General features: G+C 43.7%; 1 protein-coding gene across 3 annotated transcripts in view; it reads right to left on the bottom strand.

Moving 5' to 3' along the window:
* Positions 1–19356, bottom strand: part of SIDT1 (SID1 transmembrane family member 1) — a 106645-nt gene that overhangs the window by 19863 nt on the left and 67426 nt on the right. For 2 of the 3 annotated variants that reach the window (XM_018038422.1, XM_018038492.1), the window contains exons 11-18: positions 11116–11187; positions 9628–9773; positions 8753–8871; positions 7714–7780; positions 5945–6018; positions 4091–4214; positions 3776–3893; positions 133–269 (exon numbers count right to left, since the gene is read on the bottom strand). In XM_018038422.1, coding sequence (XP_017893911.1) covers positions 133–269; positions 3776–3893; positions 4091–4214; positions 5945–6018; positions 7714–7780; positions 8753–8871; positions 9628–9773; positions 11116–11187 — 857 coding nt within the window. The remainder of the gene's footprint in view (positions 1–132; positions 270–3775; positions 3894–4090; positions 4215–5944; positions 6019–7713; positions 7781–8752; positions 8872–9627; positions 9774–11115; positions 11188–19356) is intronic. The other variant, XM_018038468.1, reaches the window with a different exon arrangement.

The following is a 19356-nucleotide window of genomic DNA, read 5'->3' as shown; positions in this document are numbered from 1 at the left end:
AATGGGCCAATGATGAGAGTGTGTCATGGGCCAAGGATTATGGTTAATTAAACCTGTACACCTGAGGTCCAAAAAAATAAAAAACAATAAAAAGCCTCCCAAGAGGGCTGCCGGCCATGGGGAGGGACACACCACTCCGAGGACGGTGAGTGTGATGACCAGGGCAAAGGAGGCGTAGGCGGCGTAGGCGCTGGCGTTGATGTCCGGGTGGCGGGTCTGGTAGAGCTTCAGCATGCAGAGGCCGGCGATCATGTACATGAAGGAGGTGTCTGCGGAGGAGCCGAGACAGTCAGGATCCAGGAGGCGGCAGACCAATCTTTAGAGAACCCTGCCCTCCCGGCCTTGGAGTATTTGCTGCCCTCAGCCCGTGTGCTGACCTCCAGTGTGCTAGCCTCCCCAGACACATTCGAGGCAAACCCTACACACTCCACTTCTCACCTCCTCCAAGAGCGGGGCTCCTAGCTCACAGAAGAAAAGTATCAGATGATATGATGAATAACTGACTCGCAGCGATAAATGCGTATAAACGCCCCTGTCCAACAGTAAAAGAACCCCTAACGGTGACAGGATAGTGTGACAATAAAGAGAGTCCTAGTTGGAGGCAGGAGGTCCTTCTCAGCGTCCTGAAACATGACCACGCTGATTACTGCTCATGTACACAGCTTTCTAGCCTAGGGACAGGAGACACCTAGAAACTACACATGGCTTAGCTGTATGAGGGTTGTGGTGGTTTAGTTGCTAAGTCACATCCAGCTTTTTTGTGACCCCACAGACTGTAGCCTACCAAGCTCCTCTGTCTATGGATTTCCCAGGCAAGAATATTGGAGTGGTTGCCATTTCCTTCTCCAGGGGATCTTCCCCACCCAGGGATCAAACCCATGTCTCCTGCATTGCAGGCGGATTCTTTACCATCTGAGCCACCAGGGAAGTTCCAGGAGGGTTAGGGGGCTGCAAATTAAAACAACAATGTAATGTCCCATGCTACTAAAAAATGTGGCAAACTGTAAATATCTAACAATAACACAAATTAGTGATATGGGGGAAGTGGGAACTCTCACTCAGCTAGCGGGAGTGCAAACTAATACTCTGAGGAGAAACTTGGTGCTTTTTTTGGTAAAATGGAAGATGCATTAAGCAGGTGATCCCCAAATTCTAATTCTAGGTGTTCCAGGGAACCTTTCTCACATGTTCACAAAGACACATATATGAAGATATTCATTGCAAAATTGTTTGTACCTGACCTGCCTCTTGAGAAATCTGTATGCAGGTCAGGAAGCAACAGTTAGAACTGGATGTGGAACAACAGACTGGTTCAAATAGGAAAAGGAGTACATCAAGGCTGTATATTGTCACCCTGCTTATTTAACTTCTACGCAGAGTACATTATGAGAAACGCTGGGCTGGATGAAGCACAAGCTGGAATCAAGATTGCCGGGAGAAACATCAATAACCTCAGATATGCAGATGACACCCCCCTTATGGCAGAAACTGAAGAAGAATTAAAGAGCCTCTTGATGAAAGCGAAAGAGGAGAGTGAAAAAGTTGGCTTAAAACTCAATATTCAGAAAACAAAGATCATGGCATCTGGTCCCATCACTTCATGGCAAATCGATGGAGAAACAGTGGAAACGGTGGCTGACTTTATTTTCTTGGGCTCCAAAATCACTGCAGATGGTGATTGCAGCCATGAAATTAAAAGATGCTTGCTCCTTGGAAGAAAAGTTATGACCAACCTAGACAGCATACTAAAAAGCAGAGACATTATTGCTTTGTCAACAAAGGTCCGTCTAGTCAAGGCTATGGTTTTTCCAGTAGTCATGTATGGATGTGAGAGTTGGACTATAAAGAAGGCTGAACAACAAAGAATTGATGCTCTTGAACTGTGGTGTTGGAGAAGACTCTTGAGAATCTCTTGAACTGCAAGGAGATCCAATCAGTCCATACTAAAGGAAATCAATCCTCAGTGTTCATTGGAAGGACTGATGTTGAAGCTGAAACTCCAGTACTTTGGCCACCTGATGTGAAGAGCTGACTGATTTGAAAAGACCCTGATGCTGGGAAAGATTGAAGGCGAGAGGAGAAGGGGATGACACAGGATAAGATGGTTGGATGGCATCACTAACTCAATGGGCGTGAGTTTGAGTAAACTCCAGGTGTTGGTGATGGACAGAGAGGTGTGGCATGCTGCAGTCCATGGGGTCCCAAAGAGTGAGACACAACTGAGTGACTGAACTGAACTGAGGTGAACTGAGCAAAATATTGGCAACCTTAAAGTGCTATTCAACAGAGAAATTGATAAATGTATTATGTTTTTACTACATAGTGACAATCTTCAAGAATGAATGAACTGAATATCCTCGATTCATTACCGATAAATCTTGAAAACGTTGAATGAAAAAAGGATGTAGAATACAGTGTGATAAATTAGTATTAATGTGTTATTCAAATTAAAATGAAAAACTATTCAAATGAAGAAAAATTATAAAAACAAACTAGAAGGATAATATAAAATTGATCATAGTTGTTGCTTCCGAGGAAGGAGAGACGGGACAAATTTGGAAAGCAGTTCAAAACAGGACCTCAACTTTACACAATGTTGTATTCCTTTAACAAAGTAGATTAAAGCAAATATTTTTAAGTGTTGGCATTTGTTCCTTCCGAGTGATGAATGGTATTGTTCTCTATAGATTTCCTCTATTAAAAATGTCTTCTAATTTTAAAAGTTAAAATATGACAGAATTTCTGTGGTGTTAACAGCTGGAGGCTAGAGGACAAACACCAAATGACTGTTTTCAAAACTCACATCCTCAAATGTGGAGGACATTGTTAATTGCCTTCTTCCAGCATCAGCTATTCCTGCTCCATCCTAATAGCATGAAGATGCCAACTCAAACATCTCAGCTCCGTTTCTGTTCAGAAATGCATACCTCACAGCCGGTTTGCTTAGGAAAGCTCACAGCAGTTACAGGGAAGCAGTTACAGGTTACAGGGAAGCGTCTCCCTTGTCTAAAGCTAACTAGGCCTCCTTTGGCATGGTGATTGGTGTAGCAACCCTGGCCCAAACTAACCCACACACAGAGAAAGAATCTGAAGTGGACTCAGGGCTGTGTGAGCTATTGAGGAGTGAGGGGCTGTCATCTGGGGAGTCTGGGGAAAAGAACTTTCCTCGATTTCAAATGATGGCTCCTGGAAGCCAGCCTGCTGCCTCCTCCAGACATCATGGTATGGAGACAGGAAGCAAAGACCCAATGTAGCTATTTTTGCCACCAGGAGGAAACACAGCCGGAGAAGGCTAACATGCAGTCTGGGTGCAGCCAAGGCGGGTGGTCACAGAGAAGAGGAGCCAGGACCACCGCTGGACTTGCGCTGATAAATATACTTGTTATTCAGTCTGATTTGAATTGGATTTTTTTATTACTTCCAACCCAAAGCAGGCAAACTGCTAAGTTCAGCCAAGCTACACTGAGGGAGATTTCTAGATGCCTTGTTGGTAGATCTACCTGCCCTGCTGCCTGACGCCTACCCCACTGCCTACCTGCAGACCTAGCCATGAGGTCGATAGTGTTCAGCGCTTTCTAGTCGATAAAATGTGGTCAGGGAGGAAAAAATGATACAACGTGGGAAAATCATGCCCTGTGGCGAGGTACCCTCTGATCACTTCAGCACACGTAAATGTCATTTAATTCTTGCAAGCGCGACTTTGGCATTTTTGAGAGAGTCCCAGGATAAGACTCCTGTACCTCAGATCTGTGTAGCTGATGTAAATTGTGATTACCGAACTGGAAGTTGGAGTAATTGGGGCAGACGTGGTAACAAGCACTGAGCACCCCCTCCATCATCAGTGCAATGCCCATGGCATAGAAGAGACCGAAGTGTTTGGGAATCCCGTATTCCTGAAAAAGCAGGAAGCATGGTCAGTGGGAAGATCCTCATTAGTGACTGTGCTGCAGAACCCGGCACCCACGCTCTGGCCCTGTGTGGTCCCTTACACGTGATCCATCATCACACCCGATGTCCCTCCTACTTGCAGCTCCTGTTCGGAACCTAACCCTTCCTAGCTCCCACCTCCCTCTACCTGCCCTCTACTCACCGTGGCAAAGATGTCCTTGGCTTCCAGAGCTCTTCGATGGAGGATGTCCCGGTGCAAGACTATCAGCAGGAAGAGGCAGCCCAGGAGCACGTGGCCCAGGTTACTGAGAATGTTGTTGAAGGCACTAAGGACAGAGAGACAGTGAGGGAGTCAAGGTGTCTGAGAGCTTCAGAGACTGAACGAAGGCATGGAGGCGCGAGGGAACTCAGCACTGTTTTCCACCAATAACCTTTCCATGAGACTTCGGGACTGAAAATCATCAGAGAGCATCTCTGTCCTACCTCCGTGTTAGGATGCTTTGCTTAGCCTGTGATAATGTGTCCATTTCCTCCCAGGGATGCCTGTTCAGCCTCCCTAACACCCACTGATCCTCTCCTGTCCCGGTGGCACTGGCAGGGAATGAATCCTAGGAAAGAGAACTATTCTGCAGATGGGCAGCTGGGTCATTCAGCTAGCTGCGAGAGTGAATTCAAATACCTGAACCCATGTTATATGTCCATATTCAACTGTGTAACTGTGAATTTCAGGATAAGTGTCAACTGGTCACAGTCAGCAGATTTCTTTCAGAAAACTGAGACTAGTTCATTCTGGATGAAGAAGCCAGGCTCCCAACTGCCAGGAAAATCCCTCTTTCCACTTCACCATGTTCTGGAGGATGGAGCACAGCCTTAGGGGCAGCAGGCCCAGCTATGAGGCCCAAATCACTCACAGGTGAGGGAGCTTCTGCGAGTCCTTGCCTTTCTAACTAAGCCTTAATATCTTTATCTAAGTGAAGTGAAGTGAAAGTGAAGGTGAAGTCGCTCAGTCGTGTCGGACTCTTAGCAACCCCATGCACTGCAGCCTACCATGCTCCTCCGTCCATGGCAAGAGACCTGGAGTGGGGTGCCTTTGCCTTCTCCTATATGTATATACATATACATAAACACATTATGTATATACAAATATAAATATATGTATATTGATACATATAAATTCAACTCAAATTCTCAATATATAATGATATATATGTGTGTGTGTATATATATATAATTTTATTTTTTAAGTTTTATTGGCCATGCCACATGTGGGATCTTAGTTTATCTAAAAATGGGGGTAATGAGACTTCTCTGGTGAGCCAGTGGTTAAGGCTCTGCACTGCCAATGCAAAGGGCACGGGTTTGATCCTGGCCAGGGAACTAAGATCCCAATGCTGTGCAGTGCAGCCAAGAAAATAATTTTTTTAAATGATAATAATTAAAAATAATCTCCTTAAAAAGAGCAATAAAACTAAATAAAAAACAGTGGTAATAATAATCCTATCTATCTCATGAGGTTGTTTAGTGGATTGAATGTATTTGCAGCTCATGCCCATAGACAAGGGTCATCACAGCTAGGGACTTGATATTTTCAAACACATCCCACCTTCTCCTTAGCAGGTTATTCTTAGAGCTGTTTCCTGAGCTCCTCCCTCCCCCGACCCCATACAGGAGTGAGAGAGGAATAGCTGGTCTCAAATCCTTGATTTCATTCCTGTTTACCCTTGATTAGGGCTTCCCTGGCGGCTCAGATGGTAGCAAATCTGCCTGCAGTGCAGAAGACCCAGGTTCAATCCTGGGGGGAAGATCCCCTGGATTAAAAAATGGCAAGCCCACTCTAGTATTCTTGCCTGGGAAATGCCACAGACAGAGGAGCCTGGAGGGCTATAGTCCATGGGGTCCCAAAGAGTCAGACACGACTAAGCGACTACACTTACTTTTGATTGAGGTAGTTTCCCACAATTGTTTCTAGTATTTTTTTTGAAATACACATTCCACACCACATTACACAAAAAGGCATCTCTCATTGCCTCATGGGCAACCAGAGGACTGGGCTTACCTCAAGACACCCAAGGGGTGAGCACAGAGGAAGTTGTAGTAGCAGATATCCTGGTTGCCAGTGACGTTGACAACCTGTAAAAGCAAAAGCGAGAAGAGGAGACGCTGTCTGCCTCCATCCCCTGAGCCTGAAATCACAGAAAGCAGACGACAGTGCTCCCAGTGATCAACTGTCAGAGATTTACAGTGTAACCAGTGCTCCTTCTCAGCAGGGGATGAGTCATTATCTCCAGCCTCTACACAGTACAGACACATTTCTTTTAAATGCTACCATCTTGCTTTGAACTGAAATATTCTGTGCCCCTCATTAGGTGGCAAGGCAGAATTCAACTGAAAACATTTCCTTTGTTCTCATTGTAAAAGGACTCTGAAAGGATGCTAACATTGGGGCCTGCCTATCAAGACTGTCACAGTACATCCTATTTTCTAGATGAATCCTGGAAGGGTAAAGAACTGTCCCATCCTTTGTACTGAATTGATAACCACAGGGCAGGTGGACATAAGGAGATATGTGGTCAGTTTTCCATATTTATCACTATCATTAAGAACCTTCCTAGACCACAGCACAGCTGTATCTTCCGACAGAGCCCCAAAGTATTCAGAGAATATTTAGACTATAAATCATGGTGCTCAAACCTTATAGAGTCCTTGTCCTCATCACATATTAAGTATAGAGTTGGTGAAATATTATTAAACTGTTGACTCTCTAATGTGGGTGTATATTGGAATCACAAGGAGTTTCATCAATATTGATGCCTGATTCCACTCTGATCTAACTTCTGGGGGGTACAGCTTGGACATTGTTATTTTTTTAAATCTCACAGATGATTTGAACACACAACAAAGTTTGAGAGCCATTGTATTAGAAACACCTTTAGCCTCGTGCTATTCTAAATGGGCTTTTTCATGAATAATAGATCCTAGACAAGATCACTTATGTGACCTGGACCCTAGGATTCTACAAACATGCAGTGGGGATTCTCAAGCTGTTTTAATTATTGTTTTGTGTTTTTTTAAAATTCTGATTGCCTTTACAAAATCTATTTATTTATTTTTCATTGCAAAGGATCTTTGTTGCTACACGTGGGCTTTCTCTAGTTGCAGCTAGTGGGGGCTACTCTCTATTTGTGGTGTGGGCTGCTCATTGTTGTGGCTTCCCTTGTTGTGGAGCATGGGCTTTAGAGCAGAGGCTCAGAGACTGTGGTGCACAGGCTTAGTTATTCTGTGGCATGTGGGATCTTCCCAGACCAGGGATCAAACTCGTGTCCCCTGCATTGGCAGGTGGATTCCTATCCACTAGGAAAGTCCTTTGTTTGTTTATTATTTATTTTATATTTCCTTTTCTTTTAATATTTTATTAGTGAAGCTGTTCTTACTTTTACAAAAAATATTTACCCTCAATGATGGGACACCAGCTAAATTAGACATCAGGTTTGTTTGTTTTGGTCTGGAACTTTACCCATCATCCCATGATGATCAAAAGTTCAGACTGGTTAAACAATAGACATAGCTGATAGACACCAAGACTAAATGAATGCAAGGTAATAATTTCAGATTGGTAGACAAAGTAATACAAGAGGTCTGTGATAAAACACTGGGGAACTAGATTTAAAGCTCAGTCAAAGACGACTCAATGGAGAAATCCTGTGGGAATCCGAATGAGAAATTAATTCTTGAACAGGGCTCTTTATACCTTTCTCTGTAAATTATAGCAAAGGTCTTTCTCTGCTGTGTGAAAGCTGGGATCTTGGGGTTTGAGGCTGCACTTACTGTTTGGTAGGTGATAACCAGCTGGATCACAGGCAGTGCATAAAACACAGCAATGGTAATGATGTTCCTATGCAGACAAAAGGAACCGCAAATGGTTATTTCCAAATTAACAATGGAATTTTTGCTCTTTTATTTTTTTTAGGTATCTTTCCACCCCATAACTGCCTGCTTAACTCACAAAAGTGATTAGAAACTGATTACATGGCTCCTGTTTCTCCAAACTTCCTTTCATACAATCATTTGCATAACAGTGTAAATAATACTTCTGGTTTAACGAAATTATCAATAAAGGCCTATCTCTTTAGGATATCATTAGATTAAAAATGATCAGAGAGTAGGTAATGGGTGATGGATCACATGAAGGGGATGTGGCTCTCTTAGCTACCTCTTAGTTCCAAAACACTGGTCCCACTATGCTGTGGAGTTCCACGTGACCCCCACTGGCTGGCTCTTGTTTCCCTCTAGCATCCGTGTCCACGTGAAAGGTCATCCTTCCAGAGAAAAGAATGACAGGAGCTGCCACAACTGTCTGTCAGGGTTTCTGAGGGAAAAGAGGGGACCCGGCCAGGCACCTCAGACTTTCTGCCTGGAAGGAGGCTGGCTGCCTCTGTGTGGTCCATTTATCTTTGGCTGATGGTATCATCTTCCCTCAGGGTGATTTCTAGCTATCCTGAGGTGCTCTAGGCATCTCATCCCAGAAATCACTGGCTCTCCCAAGGGTAAGTCCTGGTGAGAGAAGAGGGAATGGTCCCAGTTTAACATGCCTCCTGGAAGATGGTTTTGGTATCTTCCTGGAAGAGGTTTAGTGTCTCCCTAAAAACACGGGATTCCACTATTGTTCTTATTTATATTTTGTGTTTATTTCACTTAGGACTGGTTGCCTTTGATTGTGTTTTGTTTGTTTGTGTGTGTGTCTCCTTAAACACTGAAACCTGTGATTTGGTTCACTTATATGAATCATCTAAGTTCCCTGTGGCTTTTACAAAGAAAATTTTAATTTTACTAAAGAGAGCCATAGTCCTTCTCGTCATCTACTCACCAAAAATAAATCTTATACTTTTTGCTGACAATTCTTCGGTCCTTCCTGGACAGATCTGACAGGTAAAGGAACATCTGGGATGCCAAGTAAAAAGAGAATGCAAAACCGTACTTGGATTTCTTGCATAAAATACAAAGAAGAGCGTTACACATTTCAGTCTAATCCCTCATTAGGGATTAAAATTATTAAACAAGACTTTTCTCGTAATTTTGCTTTTCCTAGGATGCTTTTAACAATCCTAGTATTTCCCTTGGCTTTAGGGAAACTGGCTGATGTGAGAAACCCATTGGGAATTTTGAATGTTTCTTAAATCTCAAGAATTGGTTTCCCAGTTTTCAGAGATGCCCACTGTGTGATTCTTGAATTGCAGAGTTGAAACCATGCCATGCACCTTCATGTCGCTTACTGGGTACAACATAGTCTGATACATATGAATCAGAAAGAAGTGAGCTTTTACTCCTGAAGCATTTTATGTCTGGAACCAGGGAGTTTTTCCAAGTACACCCTTCAGTGGAATCTTTTCTTCCACCTGGCTGGAACCCTTCCTCATCTCTGTCCATAATCAGCCACTTCAGACCCATGAGCATTTTAGTGGGTCTGACGTTAAATGCCACGAGCATTATGGCATTGTGTGCTCTGTTCTCTTTACTGTTGTCACTTTTTCCCTCCAGAAAGGAGTGTTAATTAACTGAGTATTGCTTTTAGTAGGTAGTTAAACTTTATCTAAAAAGCCCCCTGAGAACTTTGACTTCCCCTGAAGAAAGAAAGAAAAAAAAATATATATATATATAAAGGCAATTGAGGCATTGTTGAAGTTGTATTTGACCCCTGAACTTTCTGTCCTCCGGAGGGTATGGCCAGGCAGAGAGAGGTACCTTGGTGCGGATGATGTTCTTATCGCTCTCAATGTCTGGCATGGTGTCAAAGTCACTTTCCTCCACGGAGCTGTCAGTGTCTGACTGGCACGGCTGTCTACCATCAGAGGAGGACATTTGCCTGCCAGGACTGGAGCTTGACTCATCTGAAACAGAGGAGACCCTTCTGCCTTCCCAAGCTGAGAAGAACCCATGGAACCCATCTCTTTCTCTCTCTGCAAAACACAGTGCTGACTCATTCTTCGACACGTTGTGTTGGTAAAAACCAACTCCTTGCCCACAACACATGTTCTCTCAATTCTTCCTCAATGGACTTCTGATTTTCCTTGTCTCCTATTTTTATGTTTAAATCACCTATTTCTAGGGCTGAATACAAAATATAAAGGCATCTGCTCTGTTAACTCTTTGGATGCAAAGATAATGTGCTTATATTTCATGTTTCATACTTTGAAATATGAACATAAATATATAAACATACACATGCATGTACTTATGTATAGCATCTACCACATGTATATGTAAGCACCCACATATCCAGCAGCTATACATTTCTCATGGATAAGGTATTTGTACACTGAAATCCCCCACATGCTGTATCTGTGATTATATAATGGAAACCACATTCTCAGGAAGAATCCTTGTGTTCCTGTGAATGTTTCCGAGAGCAGATGGGAATTTGTGCAGCTTAATGAGCACATGAGCCAAGCCTACCTTCCACTTTTATTTCTTCTGTTCAGATGGTTAAAGGAAAAAAAAAAAAAAAAAACAACGAAACCCTGTTCTTGCAGAGCCATAAATAAGTCTCCGGCACTGAGCCCACATGCTTCTCAAAGTTACAGAATAACAGGGCAGGAATACAGGATTCCCAGCCCCTCTATACTGATAGCTTAAAGCACACCATTCATAGACCTGCAAGCATCATGGAAGTGTGTGGAAGCATCAATGCCCTCCAATGCTAACAGGACAGGGATCAGAATTCTGTCCCCTTCAGGCCACTTAACCAGCCTGGGGGTTGCCATGTGAGTGACTGGGTGGCAGTGAGCAGGTTCAATTATGAAGTTAGCCCAAATGGAGGATTGCTAGGCTTCAGTCATGTTCACCTGCTGCACCGCCTCATCTTCTGAGCGCCCTTACTCCACTGAAACCTGAGAATGAAACAATGGGTCAATCGATGTTGGGCTCCCTGACATCAGACTCTTGACGCATTTTCCACACCCTCCACTCAGTCTGGGTATGAAAAAAAACCCACAGGAGTTGACAGCAATGGTCACAGAAAATTCTGCTTGAATGTGGCTAGCAGACTCAAGAAACAGATCAATAGAACCAGAAAAAAAGCTGGAAGGAAACTTCCAGATCACCCAGTCAATTAATCTTATATGATGACCGCCTTGCCCACTTCCACAGTTATTAGTGGCTGGAGAGCCACTGGTATCCTATTCTTGGGAGAATCAGGAGACACTTCCATGAATGGACTCATTGTAAAAATACCTATTGCCCCATAATTGCTCCCTTCAGGGGTACTGGCAGCAATGGGATTTGACACCGACATATTTCCAGAGCCTGTTAAAAAGAAAAACAAAGAGGTAAACACTTTGTTGTCTAGTTGCTAGAATGAAAGGACACAACTCTAAATAGTTTGATTTTCTTTTCACTCTAATATAAGGAGTCTGCAGGTCAATTTTATGGTCTGCAGGCCAAATCTAGCTCGCCACCTGTTCCTGCATGACCCTTAAACTAGAAATGGTTTTAAATTTTTTTAATGGTTGGAGGAAAATCAGAAGAGCAATACTATTTTATGACAGGTGAAATTTTAGATTTTAAGTGTATATAAAGCTCTACCAGAACACAACCACTCATTTGAGTCTGGCTATGGCTACTTTTGGCCACCAAGGCAAAGAGAAGCAGTTGTGACAGAGACTCCAAGGCCTGCAGAGCCTGAAATATTTACTATTTAGCACTTTCCAGAAAAAAAATAATGTTGCTGATTCCTGCTTAACAGTACTGCAGAATCACAAGGAGTGTGGGTCCTGGAATCACTGTGAGAAAGGTCACCCCCTGAACATAAACACCAGAAATAAACTTCTGTGATTAAGGCACTGTAATTCATAGGTTTATTTGTCACAGCCATTAACCATTAGCAGTACCCTAACTGTCCGTCTAGTCAAGGCTATGGTTTTTCCTGTGGTCATGTATGGATGTGAGAGTTGGACTGTGAAGAAGGCTGAGAGCTGAAGAATTGATGCTTTTGAACTGTGGTGTTGGAGAAGACTCTTGAGAGTCCCTTGGACTGCAAGGAGATCCAACCAGTCCATTCTGAAGGAGATCAGCCCTGGGATTTCTTTGGAAGGAATGATGCTAAAGCTGAAGCTCCAGTACTTTGGCCACCTCATGTGAAGAGTTGACTCATTGGAAAAGACTCTGATGCTGGGAGGGATTGGGGGCAGGAGGAGAAGGGGACGACAGAGGATGAGATGGCTGGATGGCATCACTGACTCGATGGACGTGAGTCTGAGTGAACTCCAGGAGTTGGTGATGGACAGGGAGGCCTGGCATGCTGCGATTCACGGGGTGGCAAAGAGTCGGACACTACTGAGCGACTGAACTGATCTGAACTGTAGACAAGGTTAGCCCTGACAGGAAAGAAATTACTGCACTCCTTGGAACAAACAATAGTGACTACAGGAGCTATGTACAGGAATACGGGTTATTTGGGACATAACACAGAGATGGAATGGACTTTCCTGATGGCTTAGATAGTAAAGGATCTGCCCGCAATGCAGGAGACTGGGTTCGATCCCTGGGTCAGGAAGAGTCCCCTGGGGAAGGGAATGGCAACCCACTCCAGTATGCTTGCCTGGGAAATCCCATGGACAGAGGGCCCTGGCAGGCTGCAGTCCATGGGATCACAAAGAGCTGGACACGACTGAGCGATGAACACTTTCACTTTTTTTCAGAGATATAATAGGCGTGTCTGTTGCCGAATGGCTGTTGGCAGTTAGAGAAAAATATTTCTAAGATGGTGCTCCTCAAACTATTCCAGTGAGGTTTGGAAAGCCCCAGAGAAAACTGCCTCCTACGCTTCTCACTGCTTATTTGAAAAGATGCTCTCCCATTGAGTTTGTCCACTTCTGAGAATTAGGAGGAGCTGAACAAAGAGGACACAAAAAGGACACAGGCATCTAGGCAGTTTCTCTGACTCTGACTTAGTGCCACAATATTTCCGGAAAGCCACAATCATTTGTGAAGACACCTGAGAACATTTCTCTGCTGCCTCCTAAGCTTTGTCAGGATCTGGGATATTGTCAGGCTGGTGGGAATTTCCATCATGTGTCTTCTTCCTGAGAGGTGAGATTGCTTGTATCACACTACAGGTGAAGAAGTCTGTGAGTTAACTAGTCAGTGTCTTGTACTCTTGCAGAGAAATCTATTTTCAATGAAGACATGTAAGATAGTGTATATTCTCATTGCAAATATATTTCCATTTCTTCTTTGAAAATATCATCTGTTATTCTTTACATTAATGCTACAGTATGCAACACACGTAAAAGAGCCAAAAGCCTCAGACAATTCATTTATTTGTCACAATCAGCTCTTTTCATCCAGCTTTCAAACTTCATTCCCACTGGTGGACAGTAAAAACATTCACAGTTTGGGGAGCCAATCTGTAGGCTTCATCATGTTTTTACTCTTTGTGGGTCTATTCCTTTCCTCCATGGAGAAAAAATAATTAAATCTTAAGTTCAAAACATTTAGCCAGTGATGAGGAACAAAGCAATAGCCTTGGAGACTCAATTTCCTCCCTCCTTTTGGTAGCCTAGCCAAGAGCCAGCTCAGTTGGACAGCAAGGCCTCTGGCTAATGCAACATTCCTGGCAGGCAAGGCTATTCCCAGGGCTCTCACAATGGACCTTGGCATTGTTCCTAGGCTTGGAGACTCCTTGATATAGTTATTACTATTTAGAGAGAGTAGATGTTCCTTGGCTTTTCTTGGGCTTACCCATAAATATGTAACATGGTATCAACACCATCTGTGCTTTTCATCCAACTTCAAGGCAAAGAAACAGGTTACTTTCAGACTCTTAAGAGTGAGAGATTAAATCTTTTGAGCACAGAAGAGTATTATGGGAAGATGCCATGTACAGTTTGACCGACTGTCCTTGGCCAAGGGCAGATTTGGCTGCCGTTTGGGCAGAGCACTTTGCTGCCGCCACTACTGTGGGTAACAAGTACTATGACCACTATTACCACCACCGCTAGTACTGCACCTAAGGCTTCCATACTATTGCTGCGCTCGCTGCTGCTACGACCGCTGTCACTACTGCTGCCTAACATAGTGTCTGACACACAGTAAGTTTCTGATAAACGTTAGGCAGCAGTAGTGACAGCAGGGTGTGTCAGACCCTCTTTTAAGTTCTTTCCAAGAATTCATTCATTTTTCAATAACCTTGTGACATGGGTACTATCACTATCATCATTTTAAAGATGACAAAAAGGAGGCACAGAAAGATCAAGTCATTTGTCCAGAATCACGCAGATAGTGGATAGATAATGGTTCATTGCACTGATCTCAGTTAAAATTTATCTTCTTAATTGAAAAAAAAAGGAAGGGATTTTCCTTTAATGTATGAATAACTGGCAGCGAGTGTGTTGCTTTTATAGTGCTCATTTTTCAAAAGAGACAAGGAGTTGAGGCATATTTGCATTTCCACTCATATATTCAAAAAAGGCACCTAAGCACAATATTTGTTTCTTAGTTGGGCTGCTGCTGCTTGCCTGTAATTCCTTATAGTGTCTTCTTTCTATCAAGGTCATTGTGTGTGTGTGGGGTGGGGGGAGGGCAGGCAACTCTCACAGAAACCACCATTCTGGTCTCTTCCTTAGGTGATGTAATTTTCACATTTCCCTTAGTATCTTTCACATTTTTCCCCTTTTCAAGCCTAAATTCCCTTCTTTTAATCATTAACTTAGGTCCTTGTTTACAGTGTAATTAAAAAAAATATTACATGTGCAAATAATGAAAATGATACTAAAAGCATAAACCGCAGAATTTCAGATCTTTTCTGTTCCTAGGAAGCCCTCTGGTATGGGAAATAGATGCATGCGTAGGATAATGTTTGAGTTCCACCATGGTGGGGGGTTGAAGTGGTCTGTGGGAGGCAAAGTGTTTTTGTGTGTGTGATCAAAAGAGGCAAAAAAAATGTGAAAACTAAAATCAAAGCAAGAGTGCAAACAAAATCACTGTTTTGTTAGGCAACAACTTCACTAAAAAGGAAAAGCCAGCTGTGTAGGTTTGTTCAGACTTGGATGATTTCTGCACTCTACTCTGGCTCACAATTGAACAGGACCTGGTTTCAGTATGGTCCCCAGTCCCTTGCACTCCAAAGCAATCACAACACCAACAATTCTGTGATGGACAAGAGCATCAGAATTTTCTATGCAGTACAATTGTTTCAAACCTGTGCACTTTTATATGCACAATTAAATAGGAGATTGGCCAACACGGGATAACAATATTCTGTTAACTTTTCTAATGTCTAGAAAGGCAAGAACCAAAGTACTGCCTCCCAAACTTCAAATGTGATTGATGCTCCCAGAAGGCAAGCCATATTTCTGTTTAACTGTATGGTACATAGAAAGCAGAATTAAACACAATATACCAGTTTATAGGACAGACTGAGATGTTCTGGCTGGGAATAAGCAAACATATAAAGTTGTGAATGAGCTCATCTTAATGAGGAAACTTGTTCTGGTATGTTTTTCTTTACACGTGAGCCCTTTGCCATCTGTCTGCTTTGCTAACTTAGAATAGGATATGCTTGCCTGCCTGCCTTTTATATTAATTGCTCCATGCGAGGAGAAAAACTTCATTTCATTTTGAGCAGGCTTGACTCCTTTAGGGACTTCACATTTATAACTGTCCTGCCCCCTTCTGTCTCTTGCCTTAGAAGGCTGGAAGCTAAGAAGGAGTCAGAAATGATGTGAATGAGCTGCTGTGAGGTTTCATTTTTAAGCCAGTTGGCTACCTGTTCCAGCTGGTGTCATGCTGTATTAACATGCCAAAAGTTAAGGAGAAAATAAGGAAGGCCGCCCATCTTTTTAAGCACGTAAAAGTAAAATTCCTCTATAAGAAACAAACAGGCAACAAAATCAAGGAAATTTGGAAAAATCGATCAGAGAGTCAATACTAGAGCTGAGACCCGTTACTACAGATTCTGAGGACGGCCTGTGCCCACCCCACCCCCTCCACGACTCCTCTGCACTCAGCACACTGCTTGTCTTCTCCCTGCCAGACCCTGCTCTCTGCTGGGAGGCTGATTCAGTAATAGCTCCGTCCAGGGAAGGATCTGATTGGTCATTTGGTTCCTCAGTCTACAGACTTGTCAGGTTTGTCCAGCTCCCCTTCTTGAGAAAGTACCCTCCTCTTAGGCTGCAGGCAGCATCATGGTGACAGCTCACGTGTCCCAGAGGCCTGCAAGTGACGCTTCATCTGTCTCTCTTTCAAGGTGGTAACTGAATTTCTGAACAGGCTCTTTAACAGTGATGCAAAGTGTAGGGTTTCTCCACTGACAGAGTCCCTGAGTGAGAGAATGGTAGTTGCTCGGGCGTGTCTGACTCTCTGTGACTCATGTATTGTAGCCTGCCAGGCTCCTGTGTCCCTGAAGGAAATGTTTCTAGAACATGGAGGCTTGCCTGGTGCCCCTCAGATCACCAGAGAGGCCCCTGTCTTAAGTGACAATGGAGAATACGGGGTCCATCCAGTCACACCACAGTAATCATGCCCCTTCTTGCCCGAAGCTTCTCTTTACAAACACTATTTCCACTTCATCTGGGCTCCAAGGTCTTATCTTCCCCTTCTTCCCATGAAGTATGAAAGAAATTCTTTTGCTTTTTTAGTTCAGTTGGAGCCAGTGTCAACATTTTTCAAATAAGACTTATAAACTGCAGGATAAATCAATGAAAAACAAATGCAAGGGAGCTAACAGATTTTCCAAATGCACCCGTCCTATTGTTATGTAATTAAGAGATGCCAACTGTTCAGCGAATTGTAGGGACCTGGCTCCACTTCCTCCACCTCAGGCACACCTAAGGTGAAAGCATCAGGCCCAGTTCCTCTGATGTCTAGCTCCACCTTGACTGAGGCAGCCAACAGGCCAAGTCTAGTGGGATCCCCTCTTTCAGACTCTGCTCCTAGCATTTTTTTCTAGGCTCTAGCCCCCAGGGCACTTCCTATATCTCTGAGCTCAGTTAAACTTCCTGTAACCTCTGTGGGCACCCTGATCCTGGCCCTTCTGTGTCCTTGCTCTTCTCCAGAATTTCCTCCCCTGAATCTCTCACATTAGACTACAGGTAAAATCCCTCACTTGCTTCTGTCTCTTGCTCCAGACTGGTTTCTCAGTGATCTGCTTCCTATGATCAAGAGTCACTAACTGGTTCTTTCCTAGGATGGAGATTGTCTTCTCTGCTCTTTTTTGGAGCACTTGAATCTTGTCTCACCAGTGGGCATGCGCCGTCTTTCCCCATAGCCTCTCTGCATGACAAAGGTTCCTTTCATGCATCCGTGCTCAGTCACTTCAGTTGTGTCTGACTCTTTGTGACCCTATGAACTGTAGCCCACCAGACTCCACTGTCCGTGGGATTCTCCAGACAAAAATACTGGAGTGGATTGCCATGCCTCCTCCAGGGGATCTTCCTGATCCAGGGATGGAACCCACGTCTCTTGCATCAGCAAGCAGGTTCTTCACCTCTAGCGCCACCTGGGAAGCCCACAAAGGTTCCTTGCTGCTGCTGCTGCTGCTGCTGCTGCTAAGTCGCTTCAGTCGTGTCCGACTCTGTGCGACCCCATAGATGGCAGCCCACCAGGCTCCCCCATCCCTGGGATTCTCCAGGCAAGAACACTGGAGTGGGTTGCCATTTCCTTTTCCAACGCATGAAAGTGAAAGTAAAGTCACTCAGTCGTGTCTGACTCTTAGCGACCCCATGAACTGCAGCCTACCAGGCTCCTTCATCCATGGGATTTTCCAGGCAAGAGTACTGGCGTGGGGTGCCATTGTCTTCTCCCAAAGGTTCCTTAGTAAGTAAGTAAAGTCGCTCAGTCGTGTCCGACTCTGTGACCTCGTGGACTGTACCCTACCAGGCTCCTCTGTCCATGGGATTTTCCAGGCAATAGTACTGGAATGGATTGCCATTTCCTTCTCCAGGGGATCTTCCCGACCCAGGGATTGAACCCGGGTCTCCCACATTGTAGACAGACGCTTAACCGTCTACTTCCTCCTAATTTCAAAGCCCTTTGGCATGAACATTTCTATTTTCTAACTAAGCTAGGATTTTGTTCCTGTATTCTCACCTGTGCCTGGCAACCCACATTTTTAAGTCAGTGATTCTCAGTTGGGGGTAGGAGTAAGGGGAACATTTTGCTCCCAAGAGGAAATTTGACAATGTCTGGGGATATTTTCTGTTGTCAAAAGGAGGGAGTGTATTACTGAATTCTAATAGATGGAGGTGAAGAATGTGGTTAAACATCCTACAATGTATAGGGCAGCTCCCAACGACAAAGAATCATCTGACTGTAGTGTTGAGTTTGAGAAACCCTGATCCTAGAGAAGGATAACCTAACCCTAATTCTATAAGCAGGCTTGACTGATCTTAGGTAAATAGATTCCTTTGCAGTGACTGGTTTAGAAATAAGTGTATGATCCACTCTACGCCAATGAAACATGAAAGAAGCTTTTGGGTGCTTCTGAAAAAGCCCTTCCCTCTGGACATTGTCAGTGAGGACCCACCTCACCACCAGCCCTGGGGGAAAAGCAGAACCAGGGAAATGGCAGGCAAAAGGACCTGAGCCACTGGATTCAGTGAATCCTGAAGCCCACCCTTTTTGCTCAACTTTCAGGGAGAGGAAACACTCTTTATTGTTTAAGTATGTTTGAGATAAACTTTGTTGTTACCTGCAGCCACATGAATCCAACTGATGCCTCTTTATTTATTTATTTTTTGGATCACTCATTCATTTCTGCTTGCCATCTGAAGGGTACCTCTAGCTCTGAGCTAATTTTCAGAGCCTTCTTGATCTTGTCAACACTAAGTAACTCATGCTGATTTAGGCTTTTTAGAAAATAGGACACATATAAGGTACCAACTTCCAGTTATAAAATATAAGTCCTGGGGATATACTGTAAACATGGTGACTAGAGTTAATAATAATGTATTGCATATTTGAAAGTTGCTAAAAGAATTGATATTAAAAATTCTCACCACAAGAAAAATTATGTGTGGCGATGGATCATCTTGGGCTTCCCTGGTAGCTCAGACGGTAAAGCATCTGCCTGCAATGCAGGAGACCTGGGTTCGATCCCTGGGTTGGGAAGATCTCCTGGAGAAGGAAATGGCAACCCATTCCAGTACTCTTGCCTGGAAAATTCCATGGATGGAGGAGCCTGGTAGGCTACAGTCCATAGGATCGCAAAGGGTAGGACACAACTGAGGAACTTCACTCGTGGTGATGGATGTTAATTAGATTTCTAGTGGTGATCATTTTGCAATCTATACAAGTATAGAATCATGTTGTACACCCAAAACTTATACAGTGTTACATGATTGGTTCTTACTAACTCTGCTTTCTGTAGAAAGACTATAGATTAGACCACTCTGGGGGGATGGGAATCAACAGAGGATTTGGAAATCACAGAAGTCAGAGAGACAGAAGTACCAGATGGGATATTATCTTTTACTT

The sequence above is a fragment of the Capra hircus genome, chromosome 1, assembly GCF_001704415.2.
Source record: "Capra hircus breed San Clemente chromosome 1, ASM170441v1, whole genome shotgun sequence".
Classification (NCBI taxonomy): Eukaryota; Metazoa; Chordata; class Mammalia; order Artiodactyla; family Bovidae; genus Capra; species Capra hircus.
The sequence above is the reverse complement of the archived record's forward strand: the minus strand, read 5'-3'. Positions and strand labels throughout refer to the sequence as shown.